Source organism: Chlorocebus sabaeus, chromosome 17 (genome assembly GCF_047675955.1).
Source record: "Chlorocebus sabaeus isolate Y175 chromosome 17, mChlSab1.0.hap1, whole genome shotgun sequence".
NCBI lineage: Eukaryota > Metazoa > Chordata > Mammalia > Primates > Cercopithecidae > Chlorocebus > Chlorocebus sabaeus.
The window spans coordinates 18,298,080-18,318,929 of NC_132920.1; the positions used below are offsets into that span (position 1 = coordinate 18,298,080).

Sequence of the window (20,850 nt, forward strand, 5' to 3'; positions counted from 1 at the left end):
TACTATTATTATTATTATTATTATTATTATTATTATTATTATTATTATTATTTTTAGTAGAGATGGGGTTTCACAGTGTTAGCCAGGATGGTCTTGATCTCCTGACCTTGTGATCCGCCCATCTTGGCCTTTCAAAGTGCTGGGATTACAGGTATGAGCCACCGCACACAGCGAAGCATAGTCCATTTTCTATTACTGCTTTTTCCCTGTGGTAGGCAAAATGCCAAGGTGTGGCCCAGGATTCCTATCTGCTGGTATATATGCCCTGTAAAGGAAGGGTCCCCTTGAGTGTGGGTGTGACTTGTGAAGATGATGGGTGTAAAGACATGGGATAGTGTGACTCCCATGACTACATTTCATCGCATAAGACTCAGCCAAAGCTCACCAGAAAGAAGTTCTCCCACTGGCTTTACAGAAGCAAGTCATTTTGTTCTGTAATGAACAAATGACTTGAGAGCGATGAGACCAGGACTCTAGAGCAGCCCCTAAGTCCTGCTCTAGAATTCTGTAGCCGTGAAACAACTTGTCCTAAGTTGTTTCACGGTTACAGAAAATGAATACGCTCCCTATTTTCTCTAGTTTACACTCTCTGATTTATTATAAGCGTTACCAGAAATTCTAATTCTGTTCTTGTGTTCCTTAACTTCATATATTTCCCATTAAATGTTTCTTCCTCTGTATTGTGCCCTGGGCTTTCTTCAGCTTTATCTTTAATCTTCAGCTGGCTCTACTGATCAGTCTCTGCTTTGATAATTCAGTGTAACAAACCCCCGCAGTGACTTACAGCCGATCCTGATTTCTTGCTCACTTTGCACATCAGTGGCTGCAGGTGGAGAGCAGTGTCTCCGCTCCAAGGTCATGTTCAGTTGACCTCACATACCTTCTCACTCTGAGACCCAGGCTGAAGAAAGAGCGCGGCTCCTCTCTGGGACGGAGGTTCTCATGGTGGGCAGTAGGGCTGACTGGGGCTTGAAATGCTTCCTAAATCCCCTGCTTACGACTGGGTGAGTTGTCATTTAGGCCATTGGTCAAAATGAGTTAGTGGTCCAGCCCAACATCAACGAGATGCAGAACTAGATTCCTCCCCAGGGGAAGAAGAAAGGAGTATTTTTGAGTAACAATACAATCTGTTATAATGGCCTACTTTAGGTTTTTTTTTTTTTTCCACTAATGATATTTTTAATAGATCTCTATTGGTTCTTTTTGAATCTCCTTTTATTTCATAGTGTCCTTTTCTTGACTTATGTGTTCTGTTCCATCCTTTATCTTTTCAACCATTTTAAAGCCATTAGCATTAACATTCTTAGTGCTCTATCATTTGTGCTTTCAATGGAGTCAATTATCTTTTTCGTTTCATCTCTTCTTTTTTTTTTTTTTTTTTTTTTTTGAGTTGGAGTTTCGCTCTTGTTGTCCAGGCTGGAGTGCAGAGGCGCAATCTCAGCTCACTGCAACATCTGCCTCCCAGTTCAAGCAAATCTCCTGCCTCAGCCTTCCAAGTAGCTAGGATTACAGGCATGCACCACCATGCCTGGCTAATGTATTTTTAATAGAGATGGGGTTTCACCATGTTGATCAGGCTGCTCTCAGACTCCTGACCTCAGGTGATCCACCCGCCTTGGTCTCCCAAAATGCTGGGATTACAGATATGAGCCACCACACCTGGCCTTCCTTTTTTTTTTTTTTTTTTTTTGAGACAAGTTCTTCCTCTGTCGCCCAGGCTGGAGTGTAGTGAGGTGATCATGGCTCATTGCAGCCTCAATCTCCCAGTCTCAAGCAATCCTCCCACCTCAATCCTCTCACCTAGCTCTCAGTGTAGCTGGTACTGCAGGTGTGTGCCACCAGGCTGGGCTGATTTTTAATTTCTTTTGTAGAGATGAAGTCTCATTATATTGCCTATGCTTGTCTTGAACTCCTGGCCCTAAGCAATCTTTTTGCCTCAGCCTCCCAAAGTACTGGAATTACAGGCGTGAGCCACTGCACCCAACTTCTGTCTTATCGCTAATTCCCTCTTTCTCAGGGTGATTTATTGGCTCATGAGCCTTATCATTTTTGACTGTAAGTTCATCAACAAGTTCCACATGTTCTGGGGTGGAGTGGTGTTCCTGTGAGGCAGTTTATATTTAATTTGTCAAGGCCTGCGTGTTTTCTTAGTTTTGGACCTGGTTTCCAATCTTGTGTAGTTAAGGTGCACTTGAGATCCTTTCATCTACCTTGAACAGGCTTAAATGTCTAATTTCTCATGAGTGATTCTTTTTCCATGTGTAGTCCAGTACAAGTGGCAAGCTTTTGTACTGCTTCCCTCTTGAGAGGAAAGTGGTTTTCTTTTTTTATTCCTTCCTTCCTTCTGACTTTATATATCAAAGTAAGAAGAAAATAAAATATATGTATATGTACATATATACACACACACATATACATAGACACACACACATATGCATAGACACACACATAAACATAGACATACACACACACACACATATATATGTTTTCTTTATAGTTTACATTTTTTTAGACATGGGGATCTTGCTGTGTTGCCGAGGCTGGTTTCAAATTCCTGGCCTCAAGAGATCCTCCTGTCTCATCCTCCCAAAGTGCTGAGATTACAGGTGTGAGCCACCATGTCCAGTCTATTATTTATATAAGGTGTTTGATTTCAGCTCCATATGGTAGATAAATGCCACACTGGAAAGTGAGTATCCTATTGTCATATTTCTACTAGGTCTTCAATTCCTACTCAACATTGTGGGTTTTGAGTTTCTTTTCTGTTTCTGAGGGATTGCCCTTTCTAGCTTTCTGCCCAGCTATGCATTTAAAAATATTTTGTTGGCCAGGCGTGGTGGCTTACTCCTGTAATCCCAGCACTTTGGGAAGCCAAGGCGGGTGGATCACCTGAGGTCAGGAGTTTGAGACCCGCCTGGCCAACATGGTGAAACCCTGTCTCTACTAAAAATACAAAAATTAGCTGGGTATAGTGGCACATGCCTGTAATCCCAGCTACTTGGGAGGCTGAGGCAGGAGAATCGCTTCAACAACACGGGAGGCGGAGGTTGCAGTGAGCTGAGATCGCACCACTGTACTCCAGCCTGGGTGACAGTGTGAGACTCTGTCATACACACAAAAAGAAGGAAATTGTGGAACTTTGAGCAGACTTAGGACTGTTTGTAGACAGGGGTGTTGAGTTTTAGACAACAGACATTAAGTGAGCTGGGCGATCTTCATTGTTAGGGTATGGTTAACAGTCAAAGACACGACAGAAACTTTAAGTTTCCGAAGAGGCCTTGTAGAGGTGTCAGTGAAAACTCTCTGCCAAAGCCCATCCCTTTTTCTAAACATGAAATCTGTGAAATACCATACGGATCCAACAGTAAAGCCTTCTCAACAGTTGTTCAGAAGATGGCAACCATTGTGGTTCTTCTTTCACTGCCATGCCACTGTGTAATCAATACATTATTATTGCTTACAGAGCCTTATTGATTTAACTCTACAGCGCTCTTTTCTCGTTGGCTCCATCTATTAATATAGACACTTAGAGCTGGAGGGAACTTCAGAGATTTAGAATGTACAAACTAAAGGTGTGTATCAGAATCTTTTTGTGGAACATTTTCAAAATACACACGACACCTTCTGAGTTAGTAGGTCTGGAGTACGGGTGGGTATGTGTGTTTGGAAGAGTTTCCTAGGTAATCTGACAAAGTGTTCTGGTTGGGAATTATTTCTCTAGTCTAACCCCTTAATTGTGTAGAGACTTTACTTGGAAGAAAAATGTTTCTAATTTAAGATTGCCTTCGTTAACATAGGTAGTTAGAAAATTTAGGCCTTAATGATTCAATTTCTCCAGTTCTTTCTGAGCTCCTATTTCACCACCATCAAGCTGTAATTTTGTTTCTGACTTAAGAACTTGGAGTTTAGGTAGATCTTTATTTTCAAAACAAATCTCTTTATCTCTATAATGTGATGAATGAACAGTGCTCTATACTGTTTTGGGTTTAGAAATTGTGAGAAGCTCTTTAATTATAATAATTCAAGTTAGTTGTAAACAGGTGCAGCAGGGAGACAGCAGACAGACCCACTGGGCCCAACGCTGGAAACCATTCTGAAGTTTTTACAGTGTCTGTGGGACAAAGACTTAGCTCTAGCTGGAATGTGTGTGTGTGTGTGTGTGTGTGTGTATGAGACAGAGTTTCGCTCTTGTTTCCCAAGCTGGAGTGCAATGGCGCGATCTTGGCTCACTGCAACCTCTGCCTCCTGGGTTAAGCGATTCTCCTGCCTCAGCCTCCCAAGTAGCTGGGATTAGAGTCATGTGCCACCACGCCCAGCTAATTTTGTATTTTTAGTAGAGACGGGATTTCTCCATGTTTGTCAGGCTGGTCTTGAACTCCCGACCTCAGGTGATCCGCCTGCCTCAGCTTCCCAAAGTGCTGGGATTACAGGCATGAGCCACCGCACCTGGCCAGGAAATAATTTTTCAAGACCGATGAAGTTTATTTTACATTAATGTATATCTGAAGTAATGAATGACACGTACAATTTACGAGCTGGCATCATCTCCCGCCCTGGACACATTTAATGACTTTTCAAGTCAGATTTTGGAAATATGGTTAACCAGACTTGGGGTTTATGCAAATATAAGTTTACTTTTTCAGATGGGTAAAGCAGGCTTCTGTAGACAATTGGAAAGCAAGAATGTCTGTCCTTTCCTCACATTGAATATTAGGAAGAAACCCCACAGAGAATCTTAACATTCGTGGAAAAGAAAAGAGTAAACTTTAATCTTAGTTCGGACCATTCACCTCAGTTTATTAGTAGCTAACTAGGCTCTTTTTCACATTGGGCCCCACATTCAGCTTCCTTAACTACACTCATTGAGACAGGGTCACCCAGGCTGAAGTGCAATGGATCACTCATAGCTCACTGCAGCTTTGAACTCCTGGGGTTAAGTGATTTCGCCTCAGCCTCCTGAGTAGCTGTCACTACAGGTATGCACCACCCATGCCTAGCTATTGTTTTGTTTTTTGTAGAGATTGGGTCTTTATATATTGGCCAGCTGGTCTCAAACTCCTGGACTTAAGCGATCCTCCCACATCAGCCTCCCAAACTGCTAGAATTACAGGAATGACCAACGATGCCTGGCCCAGATCAAGACGTTTACTAACATAGGATCTAAATAGAGTGTCTTGGCTTCAAGTGACTTGCTTCACAATCTACCTTTTGTTAGAATGGATTAGGGAGTTATATATCTAATTTCATATTTTCCTTTATCAGACAGGAGCTTATACTATTCTCTTTCCATATTATATAAAACCAAGTTGTTGTTTTTTTTCTTTCAAGATCTGCCTAATGATCACAAATAAATAAGAGTGCCCATATCTCATAAACTGGTTGGACCGAACGACTTTAATTCACATTAAGAGTATGGACTGATTCCTATGAGGGAAAAGTATAATGCTACATTATTGCTTTGTAGAATTTAGAATTCCCTCAACCCTATAAGAAAAGGGACAAATACAAGTATAGATAAATAAATAACGAAAAGATTGTGTATCAAAACATAGTAAAGCACAGTCAGGTCTAGAATGAACAGAGAACTTTTGCTTTGGTTAGAAAAGCTGCTCCTAGATATTGGTTTAAGATTCTTTGGTGCAAGCCAAACAACATACTATAATTCCTTGAACAAAGTGAGATTTTCTGCTTCTGTGACTATTAAGAAAGTACAATAAAACAAAGCAACAAAACAAAACAAATGCCAACCAAGAAATAATTATTTTTGCATGGTTTTTAGAAATTAAGACTTTTTTTTTTTTTTGGAGACAGTCTCGCTCTGTTGCTCAGGCAGGAGTGCAATTGTGGCTCACCACAACCTCCGCCTCCCAGGTTCAAGTGATTCTCCTGACTCAGCCTTGTGAGTAGCTAAGACTACAGGCGTGTGTCATCCTGCCTGGCTAATTTTTGTGTTTTTAGTAGAGACGGGGTTTCACTGTGTTGGCCAGGCTGGTCTTGAACTCCTGACCTTGTGATCCACCTGCCTTGGCCTCCCAAAGTGCTGTGATTACAGGCGTGAGCCATCACGAGCCCGGCCTTTTTTTGTTTTTGTTTTTGAAATGGAGTCTTGCTCTTTTCCAGGCTGGAGTGCAATGACGAGATCTCAGCTCACTGCATCCTCTGCCTCCCGGGTTCAATAGATTCTCCTGCCTCAGCCTCCTGAGTAGCTGGGATTACATGCACCCGCCACCACACCTGGCTAATTTTTTGTATTTTTAGTAGAGACAGGGTTTCACCATGTTGACCAGGTTGGTCTCAAACTCCTGACTCTCAAGTGATCCGCCCACCTTGGCCTATCAAATTGCTGGGATTACGGGTGTGAGCCACTGCACCCAGCCTAGTTGTTGCATTTTTAAGAGAAAATATTTTGACTTTAGTATTGCTAATTCAGTAAAGAGTCTTTCTGAATACTCTCATAAATTCATGTAAAATAGGATTGTAGGTCTTTTTTTTTTAAATGGAGTCTCGCTTTGTTGCCCAGGCTGGAGTGCAGTGGTGCGATCTCGGCTCACTACAAGCTCCGCCTCCTGGGTTCATGTCATTCTCCTGCCTCAGCCTCCCGAGTAGCTAGGACTACAGGTGCCCTCCACCACACCTGGCTAATTTTTTGTATTTTTAGTAGAGACAAAGTTTCACCATAGCCAGGATGGTCTCGATCTCCTGACCTCATGATCCGCCCTCCTCGGCCTCCCAAAGTGCTGGGATTACAGGCGTAAGCCACTGAGGACTGTAGGTCTTATAAGGCCAGATAGGACCTCAGAAATCATCTAGTCTCACCCATTACATATTTTACAAATGAGGAAACTGATGTGACCTGCCAGGGTCATCAGTTAGCTGGTGGTGGAACAAAGGGTATTGCAGGAGGCTCTTGATTCTTAGTGACATTATCTTTAGCTTCTTTTGGATTATGATTTAAAAATTAAGTATTTCATAAACTGTTGTATATTCAATCAGAGGGGGTCAATATTCAGTTTTTTATGTTTCAGAAATATAGGGTATGGTAGTTACGCTGTTCTCCAAATATGTTCTGGTTTTCTGTCTTGTTTCTGTTTTTTGATTTTTAGAGGGTTGGGGTCTCACTCTGTTGCCCAGGCTGAAGTGCGGTGGAGCAATCATAGCTCACTGCAGCCTTGAACTCTGGGGCTCAAGCCATGCCTGGCTAATTTTTAAATTTTTGTAGAGGCAGGGATCTTGTTGTGTTGCCTGGGCTAATCTCAAACTCCTGGCCTCAAGTGATCTTCCCGCCTTGGCCTCCCAAAGTGCTGGGATTACAGGCGTGAGCCCCTACCCCCAGCCACTGCTTTCTACTATTGCATTTACTGACCCCATGTGGTTGGATGGCACATTGTAATCAGTTTGACCGGTGATTTGCAAGCAGAATTGTATGTCACCTCTAATTTATTTTTTTATTTTTTAAATTGACGAATAAAAATGGTATGTAGTTATGGTGTACAACATGACGTTTTGATGTATGTATATATTGTGGAATGACTAAATCAAGGTAATTAACATACACTGAGTAGGGGTTCTTAATCCATGAAGCTTTCTGGGGATCTGTTTCTGAGTGTTTACTTGCCGCAGCATCCCCTGTTGAACCAGCACGGACATTTGGCATGACTGAGAAAGCCCTTTTTGTTTTAAGCCACTGGGATTTTGGGGTTATTTGTAACCTCAGATTAAGGGTGTTTTCTTAAAAGGAAGACAATGCTTCTAATTTAGGCTGTGGCATTAAAGGGAAATGAATTTAGGGCACACATTTGGCAATTTAGGGCAAAAACAGTGATATGAAAATTTTTTGCTTATTGAGGTTTTTTTTTTTTTTTTTTTTTTTGAGGAGGGAAAGTATCTGTAACTGTTATATTTATTCTCCACTGCAGTTTTGTTTTGTTTTGTTTTGTTTTTTTAAAATCTCCTGTGGTAGTAAACTAAGCATGGAATTACTGTCAAAATCAATCTCAAAATTAAAATTACAACCAGGATTCAGTAAATTAAACTAAGAGTCAAGGAATCTGGGTCCTGGTTTTCATCTTGCCACTGCATGACCTTCAGTCTGTCTGGATCTCAGGACACTCACTTATCTATAAATAGGTGTTGAAACAAATCATCTTGAATATCTTTCTAGCTCTGTTAATCTGTAGTTCCAGGAAATCAAGTAACATGCTGCTAGCTATTTTGGGTTAGGGATCTTAAACACAATTTTAAAATATAAGAACTAGGTCTAAAGGTATCTTGGTATAACAATTTAAAGAGTAAGGCCGGGCGCGGTGGCTCAAGCCTGTAATCCCAGCACTTTGGGAGGCCGAGACGGGCGGATCACGAGGTCAGGAGATCGAGACCATCCTGGCTAACACGGTGAAACCCCGTCTCTACTAAAAAATACAAAAAACTAGCCGGGCGTGGTGGCGGCGCCTGTAGTCCCAGCTACTCGGGAGGCTGAGGCAGGAGAATGGCGTAAACCCGGGAGGCGGAGCTTGCAGTGAGCTGAGATCCAGCCACTGCACTCCAGCCTGGGCGACAGAGCCAGACTCCGTCTCAAAAAATAAAAAATAAAAAAAATAAAAAAAAATAAAAAAAAAAAAAAAAAAATAACAATTTAAAGAGTAATGAATACTTGGATTCATCTGAAACTTGAACTGCCCTGAAACATGATGTTTTGTACCTTCAGGGTCCTATGTCTTCTGTGAGTACTAGCCATGAATTTTAAAATGTACTTTCACTGGGCGCGGTGGCTCACGCCTGTAATCCCAGCATTTTGGGAGGTCGAGGCAGGTGGATCATGAGATCAGGAGATCGAGACCATCCTGGCTAACACGGTGAAACCCTGTCTCCACTAAAAATACAAAAATTCCCCAGGCGTGGTGGCATGTGCCTGTAGTCCCAGCTACTCAGAAGGCTGAGGCAGGCAGAGCTTGCAGTGAGCCGAGATAGCGCCACTGCACTCCAGCCTGGGCGACAGAGTGAGACTCTGTCTCAAAAAACAGAAAAAAAAAAAAAAAAAAAAAGTACTTTCCAGGTTTTTCTGATATTTAAATGTATTTTTATTGTATTTAATAATTGTTTCTTTTTAGTATTCAGAAAATGTTTCCCAAGGATGTCATGGAACTGTGCCTGTTTTGTTTAACTTGCCTTTTTAGTCTCACCAACATTTTCTTGTAGAGATGTGGATGAGGTTTTTCAGCTTTATCTAAATGTACCTTAGTCTTCCTGAGTTCTAAGACTTTGGAAAAATATTGACAGGTTCAACATTAGCCTCTCTCTCTCTCTCTTTCTTTTGAGACAGCGTCTCACTGTCACCGAGGCTGGAGTGCAGTGGCACCATCATGGCTCACTGAAGCCCTGACCTCCCAAGCTCAAGTAATCCTTCCACCTCAGCCTCCTGAGTAGCTGGGACTACAGGTCCATGCCGCCACACCCAGCTAATTTTTTTGTATATTTTGTAGAGATGAGTTTTTGCCACGTTGCCCAGGCTGGTCTCAAACTCCTGGACTCAAGCGATCCACCAGCCTCGACCTCCCAAAGTGTTGGGATTACAGGCGTGAGCCACTGTGCCTGGCCAGCCTTTTTTTTTTTTTTTTGATGGAAGTGCAAAAATGGCTGCATTTAAAGGTTCAGCTGTTAAATATTTCGGAATGTTTTGTTTGCAAGTCAATTTTGGCTAGAAGGCTCAAGTGAAAAAACCATTAGGATCAATTGTCACATGTCCTGATGGTAAAGTGGTATCACTGGTTTCTTACTCTGGCTTTTTGACTTCTGTCTTCTTAGAACAAAAAGTAAGCTGGCCACAGAGCCACAAAGCCATAGCCCCTGGCTGAAAGGTGCCATCTTAATTATATTAATTTCATTGTTAACAAATTGGTAAAGAGACTAGATGATCTATGGAAGCCAGTCCAGTTGTTTGCTTTTTTGTAGACACTCTTCTGGATTGTTAAGTTTTTACTTATTAATGTTTTATACTGCAGTTCATTACTAGAGTTAGTGTTGTAGCATCATACTCTTTATCAGAGATATTAGATGATGAGGAAAGTTGCTCATAATGTTGTCAGTACTCTTGATTATAAAGTATACTTTTCACAGAATCAGAAACTGCCTGAAAATATAAACCTATTCAATTATACTGAGCCTTGTTTTAATTCAATGGCAAATAAAATGCTGTTTTTATAAAATTCAATTTTTAAGAAAGCAGAGTGGTGACATTTTGACTGGTGTTACTTATTTTGCATTCCTTTTTTTTAATTATTGTGTTTTTTTGAGATGGACAGAGTCTTGCTCTTATTGCCCAGGCTGGAGTGCAATGGCTCAATCTCAGCTCACTGCAACCTCTGCCTCCAGGGTTCAATCGATTCTCCTGCCTTAGCTGGGATTACAGGTGCCTGCCACCATGTCCAGCTAATTCTTTGTAATTTAGTAGACATAGGGTTTCACCATGTTGGCCAGGCTGTTCTTGAACTCCTGACCTCAGGTGATCCACCCACCTTGGCCTCCCAAAGTGTTGGGATTACAGACGTGAGCCACTGCGTCCAGCCTATTTTGCATTCCTAAAACATTATTTTCATTTTCTGCTTCATCTGAATCTTCCCCCACCCTGCCAACCCCCCGCTTTTTTTAAGAGACAGATTCTTGCTCTGTCACGCAGGCTGGAGGTCAGTGGTGCCGTCATAGCTCACTGTAGCCATGAATTCCTGGGCTCAAGGGATCCTCCTGCCTCAGCCTTCCGGGTAGTTGGGACTGCAGGTGCATGTCACCACACCTGGACATTTTTTTTTTTTTTTTTTTTTTTTGCATTTTTTGTAGAGATGAAGTTTTGCTATGCTGCTCAGGCTGCTGTCAAACTCCTGGCCTCAAGCGAGCCTCCCGCCCTCCCCTCCCAAAGCTCAGAGATAACAGGTGTGAGCTACCACACCCAGTCAGAATCTTAAATGCAAAGGCAGTTTTAGTGTTCTTACCCAAAGAAATAAAAATAACCTAACATGAACACAAACAGTACTCAGTCATAGGAATTCTTATTAAAAATCCTATGTACACCATTCAGTGCCTTAAAAGACTGGAAATGGTTATCTTAGAGATATAATCTTACCATCTTAGACCAGTAATCCTCCTTGCTTTTAAATATTGGCTTGTATGTACAAATTATTTATTTCCATAGGTTTTTAGAGAACAGGTGGTATTTGGTTACATGAGTAAGTTCTTTAGTTGTGATTTGTGAGATCTTGGTGCACCCATCACCTGAGCAGTATACAACGAACCCGATTTGTAGTTGTTTTTCCCTCACTGCACTCCCACCCTTTCCCTGAGTCCCCAGAGTCCATTGTATTATTTTTACGCCTTTGCATTCTCATAGCTTAGTTCCTACTTATGCATAAGAACACTCGATCTTTGAAAATATGGAATCCTTCACGAATTTGCGTGTCATCCTTGCGCAGGGGCCATGCTAATCTCCTCTGAATTGTTCCAATTTTAGTATGTGTGCTGCTGAAGCAAGCATGCTAGTGTAGTATAGTGCAGTGTTGGAGACGATGATTCAGTGTCTCCAGATTTCAGTTGACTTTGAAGAATGAACAAATCCCCAAGGCCAAGGTAATGTGCTGTAAGCTTTCTGTATATTTGCTAACCAATATACAGATCTTGGGGTCACTGGATAGGTATGAGAGGCATGTGGGGTGAGGTATCTGGCTGACTCATCTATGCCACCACACTCACACAGCACTCAGCTGAGCTAAACCAGAATCTGCATGTCACAACTTAGGTGTCTTACTTGCCAAGGAGTGTGAATGGGGTGGAATGCAATAATGGAGGATGCCCTGAAAAATGGTCCGATTTGATGGTATGCAAGATATGTGCATTTTGCATGATTATTTTCAGCAGAACACTTGCTACTTTAGACATTTAATTTTAGCCTTCTAAAAGCAAGTAATGTTGTTTGCTTGATTTGTTATCATATTCATTTCTCAGCCTATTATTCAGGTTCAGTGAATAATATTAAGAAAATCCTAATAATTACATTATTCGGGGCTTTTAATTAATAGACCCATAAGATTTCTCTTAGCAACTACTCACAAAGGGAATCAACTGTATTCTTATAGTATGTAACATCTGAGGTAAGTGCAGGTATTTTTCATTCACATTTGGGAGTTTGTTTTGTTTTGTTTTTGTTTTTTTGAGATGGAGTCTTGCTCTGTCGCCATACTGGAGTGCAGTGGCGCAATCTCGGCTCACTGCAACCTCTGCCTCCCGGGTTCAAGTGATTCCTCTGCCTCAGCCTCCTGAGTAGCTGGGATTACAGGCGCGCATCACCATGCCTGGCTAAGTTTTTGTATTTTTAGTAGAGACGGAGTTTCACCATGTTGGCCAGGATGGTCTCCATCTCCTGACCTCGTGATCTGCCCGCCTTGGCCTCCTAAAGTGTTGGGATTACAGGCGTGAGTCCCCACGCCTGGCCTGGGAGGTTTTACAACACGTGTAAGTAACTGTACCTAGCACACCCTAAGGGAATGTTGACAATAATAGGTCTGATGTTTGGGAAAAAATGTTTGAGCTCATCAAAATAAAAGCAAATAAAAGAACAAGGAAACAATAATTCTTGCATAAGTGTTCCGTTAACTTGTCTATGTTGGGCTCGGATGGCAAAAGCAAGCCACTTCTCCTGGCTGAGTGCTAGCTGCCAGCTTGCATCTGCCGCTGCTGCTAAGTGTCAGTTACGCAGAGCCCCTGACCCTTTCCATTTTCAGAACAAGAATAGAACTAATTGTAGCATCAGGATGCAATGCATTCCAAAATATATTTCCTCTGAAACAGTAATCTCTTCCACATCCTGCAAAGCAACTGAGAAGGACTTTTTTTTTTTTGTCACTGAGAATATTTTTGACATTGGATTTGAAACTCTAAACCTCAAATGAGCTGGAAAAAATAATTCAAAGAATCCAATTTGTATATACTTCAAGCATTTTAATAATGAATCTATGAGACCATCTCCATTCTTTTGCTATGGTGAAATTGTGCTGTGGTAACTTGCGCTTAAAACAAGAAAACCAGTTTTAGAGTGTATTTCCTCATAACAGTAGTTGCCATAATAGTGTTGGATCTGCATCCACATCTGACTCTAGCCCAAATCACAAACTTGGTAAAGTTTGCATCTTTCTTTCTCTCTTCCTTCCCTTCCTTCCTTCCTTCCTTCCTTCCTTTCTCTCTCTCTTTCTTTCCTTTCTTCCTTCCTTCCTTCCTCCTTCCTTCTTTCTCTCCCTTCCTTCGTCTTCCTTCCTTCCTTCTTTCCTTCCTTCCTTCCTTTCTCTGTCTTTCCCTCCCTTCCTCCCTTCCTTCCTTCCTTCCTTCCTGTCTTTTCCTTCCTTCCTTCCTCCCTTCCTTCCTTCCTCTCTGTCTTTCCCTCCCTCCCTCCCTCCCTTCCTTCCTTCCTTCCCTCCTTCCTTCCTTCTTTCCTTCCTTCCTGTCTTTTCCTTCCTTCCTTCCTTCTTTCCTTCCTTCCTTCCTGTCTTTTCCTTCCTTCCTTCCTTCCTTCCTTCCTGTCCCTTCCTTCCTTCCTTCCTTCCTTCCTTCCTTCTTTCCTTCCTTCCTTCCTTCCTTCCTTCCTTCCTTCCTTCCTTCCTTCCTTCCTTCCTTCCTTCCTTCTTCCCTTCCCTCCCCTCCCTTCTTTTCTTTCTCTTTCTTTCTGATATAGTCTTGCTCTGTTACCCAGGCTGCAATGCAGTGGTGTTGCAATCACGGCTCACTGCAGCCTTTACCTCTTGGGCTGAAGCAATCCTCCTGCCTCAGCCTCCCAAGTAGTTGAGACTGTAGGAACCTAGTTTTTAGATTCCTTCCTGGGCAGGGGTCGTCGCGAGAGACCACTCGACACGGAAGTCACAGTGGAGAGATTTATTGCTAGCGCGCTAGGGTCCTATGTCCGAAGTTGGCCACAGGACCCCGAATGCTTGTTACAGACAGTTTATAAAGGCAAAAACTACAAAAATTCACAAAGCTTGAGGCGCAAGATGATTGGAGCAGGTTATGGCCTGAGCAAGATGTCTTACTCTAATTGGTTGGTTTGAACCTGGTTTGAACCCGCACGGGGTATTTCCCGGACTTGTTCTTCTGTTTGAATTCCAGGAATTTGGGTGGGTGTTTTAGATAGCCACACGGACATCGGGCGAGTGCTTTAGATGGCCACCTGGTCATTGGGTGGGTGCTTTTAGATAGCCACCTGGTGTGGCTTTTCTAAGTTTCTAAGTTTCTAAGTCTAAAAGTCTAAAGGTTTCTAAGTTTTTAAAGTCTATAGGTCTCTAAGTTTTTAAAGGTTTCTAAGTTTTTAAATCTATTTTCATTTCCTCCTCTTTTTGTGACCAAGAGGCTCAATCTTGAGCCTCCTCTTCTGTCCTGAGGGCTTGGTATTGTAGGGTCAGGACCATAGCCTGCAGAATGTTTAACTTACACGGCTGGAGAGTCAGGATGAGCATGAGTAGGATAAGGGGGCCTAAGATGGTGGAGACTAAGGTGCTGAACTAAGGGGACTGGTTGTACCAGCTTTTAAACCAATTTTGTTGAGACTCTCTTTTTTTTTTTTTTTCGTTTGTCTAATCTTTCTCTTAGTTTTGCCATAGAATCTTTAACCACTCCTGAATGGTCTGCGTAAAAGCAACATTGTTCTTTGAGGGCTGCACAGAGCCCGCCTTCCTTTAAGAAGACAATTTTTAGTCCTCGTCGGTTTTGCAATAGAACTTCAGACAGAGAGGTTAGAGATTCTTCAAGTTTTGAAATAGAGTGTTCTATGGCTCTAAGGTCCTCATCTATGGCTGCCCTAAGTTGTTGCAGATGGTAGCTACGACGTACTAAAGCTGCTGTTCCGGTCCCAACCCCAGCTGCTACCCCCACTCCTAGCATTACAGCGAGGGTGAGTGAGACAGGTTCCCTTTTGGGTCTACTATAAGCTTTCTGTTCATACCGGAGGTCAAAGGAGTCTCCAGAGTGATAGTATACTCGGGGAACAACCTGTACTAACACGCAGTAGTCTGTGCTGCGGTTAAACGCTGCTGTGGATACACAGGGAGTGAGTCCAGTGTTGCAAGCCCACCAGTCTGTCCCAGAAGGGACTAAATAGTGATTGGAGCTAGGCACTGTCAGAGTCTTGTCACAGAGATACTGATGGCTAGTGGGCACCTTTCCTATACAGATTCCTGACCCAGAAACTTCAGCCAGGGTCAGCTTTTTATGCTGATCCCATGCACATCCAGTAGGATTAGTGGAGTTGGTGAAATTATTAGTGGAGGCAATGCCCTCATAATAAGGGGGGGCTGTCGCTAGGCACAGCCAACAAGAGGAGGTGGATTCTGGCCTGGTCTGGTTCAAGGCAAAGTAAGAGCCCTTTATGAGATTAAGGAGCCTGTCACCTAAGCCCGGAGAACTCAAGGGCAGGGTAGTGCCTTGAGGGGCCTTTGGCTGAGGGCCCTGAGGGTCCTCCGCCTGGGAGCCCTGAGGGTCCTCCGGCCGGGGGCCCTGAGGGGCCTCCGGCCGAGGAGGCCTTGCTTCTGGTAAAACTGGGTTTTGCCCTATTGAGACAGGAGCTGAGGCAGGGCTAACTGCTAGTCTAATTTGGATGGGGATCCTAAACAGTGGCTTTTGGTGTAAATATAGGCCCCATATTAACCCTGACATCTAGCGGCCATCAGATTTCGCCGCTTTTTTGAATTTGATGCAAACCAGATTACAATTAGCCGAATACCGGGTTCTGGTGCAGGGCTTAACAAAGGACATGGATATGTACCATGGTGTTGTGGCCTATTTCCATTCTCCATCATTAGTAGTTACACAAGTCCAGCTAGCACAATACAGGGAAGTTATATCCCCGCAAGTTTGTTTTATTTTTCCTGTCCGGAATCCGGGGCAGGCATAGAACCCGTTCCGGCTTATGGACACCTTTCTAGCCTGTTTTCTCTATACTCCCCCTTCCATGTTATTTACCCCTGCTACTTTATCTAGGTTGAGATAAAGGTCAGGAAACCAAGTTCCCACAGGGGCAATTTGTGAAGTCTCATATAGGACTTCATGGGTATTAAAATTAGTTACTCTCCAGGTTAGGTTAAAAGGTTGGTGGGGATTTTTGGTGTCAGCGACGCGAGGAAGGAGGGCTAGTAGTAAGCAAAGGGTTAGGTACGAGAGAGTCTTATCTTGAGGGGGTCCTCGGAGCGACGGAGTCTCCATGTCTCAGGTGGTCCGGGCGTCTCTGGAGCAGCCTTGGCGTGGGATGCGTGGATCCAAGTGGCGATTCCGTCAACCTTTATGGCTGGAAGGGGTGGCTGGTCTGCGAATGTCCTGGCCGGTACAGTTCTGCCAAGGGGGCCCAGATTTGGGCCTGTACTGCTTGTAGTCCTTTTAGCCGGGCCTGCAGGTCAGTCTGAGTCAAGATAGCTGCTGCCGTCTGTATACCATGTGTGGTCCGCGTCTGGGAGTTCTGTCTCTTTGAGGTCCTCCCGCGTTCCGTGGGTTTCTGCCAACACCTGCCGACAGTCGTGAGGGCTCAGTTGGTCTTCTGGTGGTGGCAGCAGCGTTGCAGGGTTCAGGGTGACCGGAGGGCCAAACCAGATGCGGTTTGTGTCCAATAGGAGGGCCTGGTAGTGGGTCAAGCGTGCATTGGTAATCCACCGGTCCGGGGGCTGTCGCACTATGGCCTCTTGCATGCAGGCTTCCTTTGTGGGGGCCGCCAGGAGGAGGTCATCTACATACTGGAGCAAGGTCACTTCGGATGCTGGGTCCGGAAGTCGGTTAGGTCCCGGTGGAGAGCCTCATCGAAGAGAGTGGGAGAGTTCTTGAACCCTTGGGGAAGTCGGGTCCAGGTCAATTGGCCTGAGATTCCTTTCTCAGGGTCTTTCTACTCAAAGGCAAAGAGTTCCTGGCTTTAGGGGGCCAGGGGTAAACAAAAGAATGCATCTTTTAATTAAGGGGCTGAGCAAGTTGTAAGGCACTCAGCTCCTGAAGTAGATGCCTGGTAGGCACACTGGTCTTTTTACCTTAGGCCGCCTCCGTTTTTTTTCCCTTTCTTCCTGGCCCTTTCTCCGTTACTACTGCTGCCAGGATTTTTGTTAAATACTTATCTCTCTTTTATTTCTTCCATCTTCTCGTTCCTCCTGTTCTTTCGCTAGTCTGGCTTCCCTTTCCTCGGGAGTTTCTCTTTTATTATATACTTTTTCTGCCTCTCTGACTAATTTCTGTAATCCATAGGTCTGGATCCCATCTAATCTTTGGAGTTTCCCTTTAATATCTGGTGCTGCTTTGTCTATGAACGACATGGCCACGGTAGCCTTATGTTCTAGAGCCTCTGGATCAAATGGGGTATACATTCAGAACCCTTCCAGAAGTCTTTCCATAAAGGCTGCCGGGTTTTCGTCCTTTCCTTGAATTATGGTCCTTACCTTGGCCAAATTGGTGGGGCGTTTCCTTGCCCCCTTGAGACCCGCCAACAGAGCCTGGTGATAGATTCGGAGACTCTCCCTACCTGGTGCTGTCTCATAATCCTAGTCCGGGCGGGTGAGGGGAATGGATTCTATCAATGAGGTTAAGGCCTGAGGGTCTTGGGAAAGGGGGGGGTTGTGAGTTTTCCAATTGTAGAGGTCGGAGGCAGAAAAGGGCCAGTACTGGATTGCGCGGTTGACCGTGCGAAGGGGAAAAGGGAAGACTGCCAGGTGGGAGTGCCATCCGGGTCTTCAGTCCGCCGCAAGCGGAGACGAGGTGTTGGTGGCGGCGCGGAACGGCGGCGGGGAGGAGGGGCGCGCGACCTCTCTCCCCTCACCCCGCGCAACCTTTTCGACCTCGCCTTTCCGCGCAACAGCGGACGCCGCCACGGTGTCCCGCGGGTTACCGCCGGAGGCACGCAAACCCCGGGAACGCGGCTGCGAGCGCGGCCGGGCTGGCCGCGGGGCGGGCTTCCGGCCCCCTGATGCGCGGAGCGAGCGGGGAGGACGGGACGGTGGCGGCATTCTAGGGGTTAATTTGGGCGGCGTTGGAGAGGGAGGCGAGGTCGAGGAAGGGACCGATGAAGGGGCTGGAGAAAGAGTAGGGGCCGAGGGAGTAGTGGGAGGGATTGGGGATAGGGTAAGGGACGAGGGTGAAGCGTAAGGTGGAGGCCTCAGGAGGGGGTCGTGAGGAGGAGGAGGCGGCGGAGGGTCGAACAGGAGGAGGTCTTGCTGAGTTCCATCAGGGAGGACTGGCTTAGGGGGATCCGAAGTCTGATTCTTTGGGACTTCCACGGCAAGGAGGGTAGATTGGGACGGGGAGGGGGAATGAAAGAAGGGTTTCACCCAGGAAGGGGGGTTTCGGACCAAATCTTCCCAGGTGATTATGTAGGCCACTTGGTCCTGGTGTCCTTGTGGCCCACGATTCATCACTTTTGCTTTAACCTGTAAGATAATGGAGAGGTCAAATGTTCCGTCCTGGGGCCACCCAACCTGGAGGGTTGGCCATTCAGATGAACAGAAAGTTTGCCATCGTCCTTTACGGACTTCCACGGAGAGATCGCGGGCTTGCGCCCGGACGTCAGGGAAGTGGGTCAAAGTCAAGGCTAAAGGAGTTGTTAGTGTCTGTCCCATAGTTTCGTCCAGAAAGTCACGCACACACAAGGACAAAATGACAACAATAAACACAGTGACCAAACAAACACAGAGGAGCCGCGCGGCCCGAGAGTGGCGCCACAAGTTTACAAAAGATTCAGACGGCAGGGGGCGAGCTGCCTACCGATTTGAGGAGGCCAACAGAGTCGTCAGCTTTCCTCCCGACAACCGCCAGGGCGTCCCCTGGGGCGCAAGGGGGAAGGTGCCGGACACGTCTGTCCCCCTTCCCCACCTGATTATTCAGACGGAGTACTCCTCAGAGCTAGCCGGCAAGACAAACAGAGCACAGAGTGAAACGAAAGTACCTGACAGAGTCCGTTCGTCAGCAGTCGGTGGCCCGGGCCAATTGTGTCTCCACCGGAGGGGTCGAGGGTCCTCGGGCGACCCCCATTCCCGGCCAATGCACCAAATGTAGGAACCTAGTTTTTAGATTCCTTCCTGGGCAGGGGTCGTCGCGAGAGACCACTCGACACGGAAGTCACAGTGGAGAGATTTATTGCTAGCGCGCTAGGGTCCTATGTCCGAAGTTGGCCACAGGACCCCGAATGCTTGTTACAGACAGTTTATAAAGACAAAAACTACAAAAATTCACAAAGCTTGAGGCGCAAGATGATTGGAGCAGGTTATGGCCTGAGCAAGATGTCTTACTCTAATTGGTTGGTTTGAACCTGGTTTGAACCCGCACGGGGTATTTCCCGGACTTGTTCTTCTGTTTGAATTCCAGGAATTTGGGTGGGTGTTTTAGATAGCCACACGGACATCGGGCGAGTGCTTTAGATGGCCACCTGGTCATTGGGTGGGTGCTTTTAGATAGCCACCTGGTGTGGCTTTTCTAAGTTTCTAAGTTTCTAAGTCTAAAAGTCTAAAGGTTTCTAAGTTTTTAAAGTCTATAGGTCTCTAAGTTTTTAAAGGTTTCTAAGTTTTTAAATCTATTTTCAGAGACTACAGTTACATGCCACCCTGCTTGGCTAATTTGTTTTTGTTTTGTAGAGATGCTGTCTCACTATGTTGTCCAGACTGGTCTTGAATTCCTGGGCTTATGCAATCCTTCCAACTTAGCCTCCCAAAGTTCTGGGATTACAGGTGTAAACCTGTAGGGCATCTCTTTTCTTCATTATGTTTGTTCTTTAAGTTTCTCTCCTGCTCAGAAACCCTTACCCTCATTCCAATCAACTTCCATATTGGACAAAGTTCTTCCTTAACCACATTAAAAAATCTGATCTCAAGATAACTGTACCCCCATGTTTATGGCAGCACTATTCACAGTAGCCAAGATACGGAATCAACCTAAGTGTCCATCACCAGATGAATGGAGAAAGAAAATGTGGTGTATATACACACAATGGAGTACTATTCAGCCATAAAAAAGAACAAAATCCTATAATTCACGGCAACATGGATGAGCCTGGAGGACATTATAAGTGAAATAAGCCAGGCACAGAAAGACAAACATTGCATGTTTTCACTTATATGTGGAAGGTTAAAAAGTTGATCTAATAGAAGTAGAGGGTAGAATAGTCATTTATAGAGGCTGGGTAGGGGAGTGGGGAAGCGGGGAGAGGGAGAGTGGTTAACAATTATAAAATCATCAGGCCAGATGCAGTGGCGCATGCCTGTAATCCCAGCACCTTGGGAGGCTGAAGCAGGAGGATCACTGAAGCCCAGGGGTTTGAGATCAGCTTGGGAAAGATGGCAAAACCCTGTCTCTATTAAAAAGTAAATAAATAAGTAAATGCCGAGACCCGCTCAGTTGTGGAGACCCTAACCCAGTGGCGTTAGAGGAATTAAAGACACACACACAGAAATATAGAGTGTGGAGTGGGAAATCAGAGCTGAAAGCCTCGAACAGAGATTTACCCACATGTTTATTGACAGTAAGCCAGTGAAAAGCATTATTTCTATAGATTGTAGATTAACTAAAAGTATTCCTTATGGGAATCAAAGGGATGGACCGAAATAAAGGGATGGGTCTGGCTAGTTATCTGAGGCAGGAACATGTCCTTAAGGCACAGATCCCTCATGCTATTGTTTGTGGTTTAAGAATGCCTTTAAGGAGTGGGCCAGGTGTTCCTTGCCCTCATTCCAGTAAACTGACAACCTTCCAGCGTGGGTGTCATGGCCAGCAGCACTATTCACAATAGCAAAGACTTGGAATCAACCCAAATGTCCATCAGTGACAGACTGGATTAAGAAAATGTGGCACATATACACCATGGAATACTAT

At 44.7% G+C, this 20,850-nt stretch overlaps 2 protein-coding genes and 1 non-coding gene across 4 annotated transcripts in view; 1 reads left to right on the forward strand and 2 right to left on the reverse strand.

The window, feature by feature from the left end:
* Positions 1 to 20,850, forward strand: part of RNF144B (ring finger protein 144B) — a 192,802-nt gene that overhangs the window by 16,730 nt on the left and 155,222 nt on the right. The window lies entirely within an intron of this gene.
* Positions 11,415 to 11,517, reverse strand: LOC119626905 (U6 spliceosomal RNA). Its single transcript, XR_005243083.1, has one exon. It is a non-coding gene; the product is annotated as a U6 spliceosomal RNA (small nuclear RNA).
* LOC119627906 (uncharacterized) lies at positions 17,724 to 19,025 on the reverse strand. Its single transcript, XM_073006174.1, has 2 exons — positions 18,932 to 19,025; positions 17,724 to 18,416 (listed from the first exon to the last, which is right to left on the reverse strand). Exon 2 carries the CDS (start codon positions 18,399 to 18,401, stop codon positions 17,724 to 17,726), a length of 678 nt encoding a protein of 225 aa, XP_072862275.1. The 5' UTR covers positions 18,402 to 18,416; positions 18,932 to 19,025.

What these genes read in the sequence shown, in the direction of transcription:
- LOC119627906 (XM_073006174.1), bottom strand. Translation starts at nt 18,401, where the DNA reads ATGAATCGTGGGCCACAAGGACACCAGGACCAAGTGGCCTACATAATC.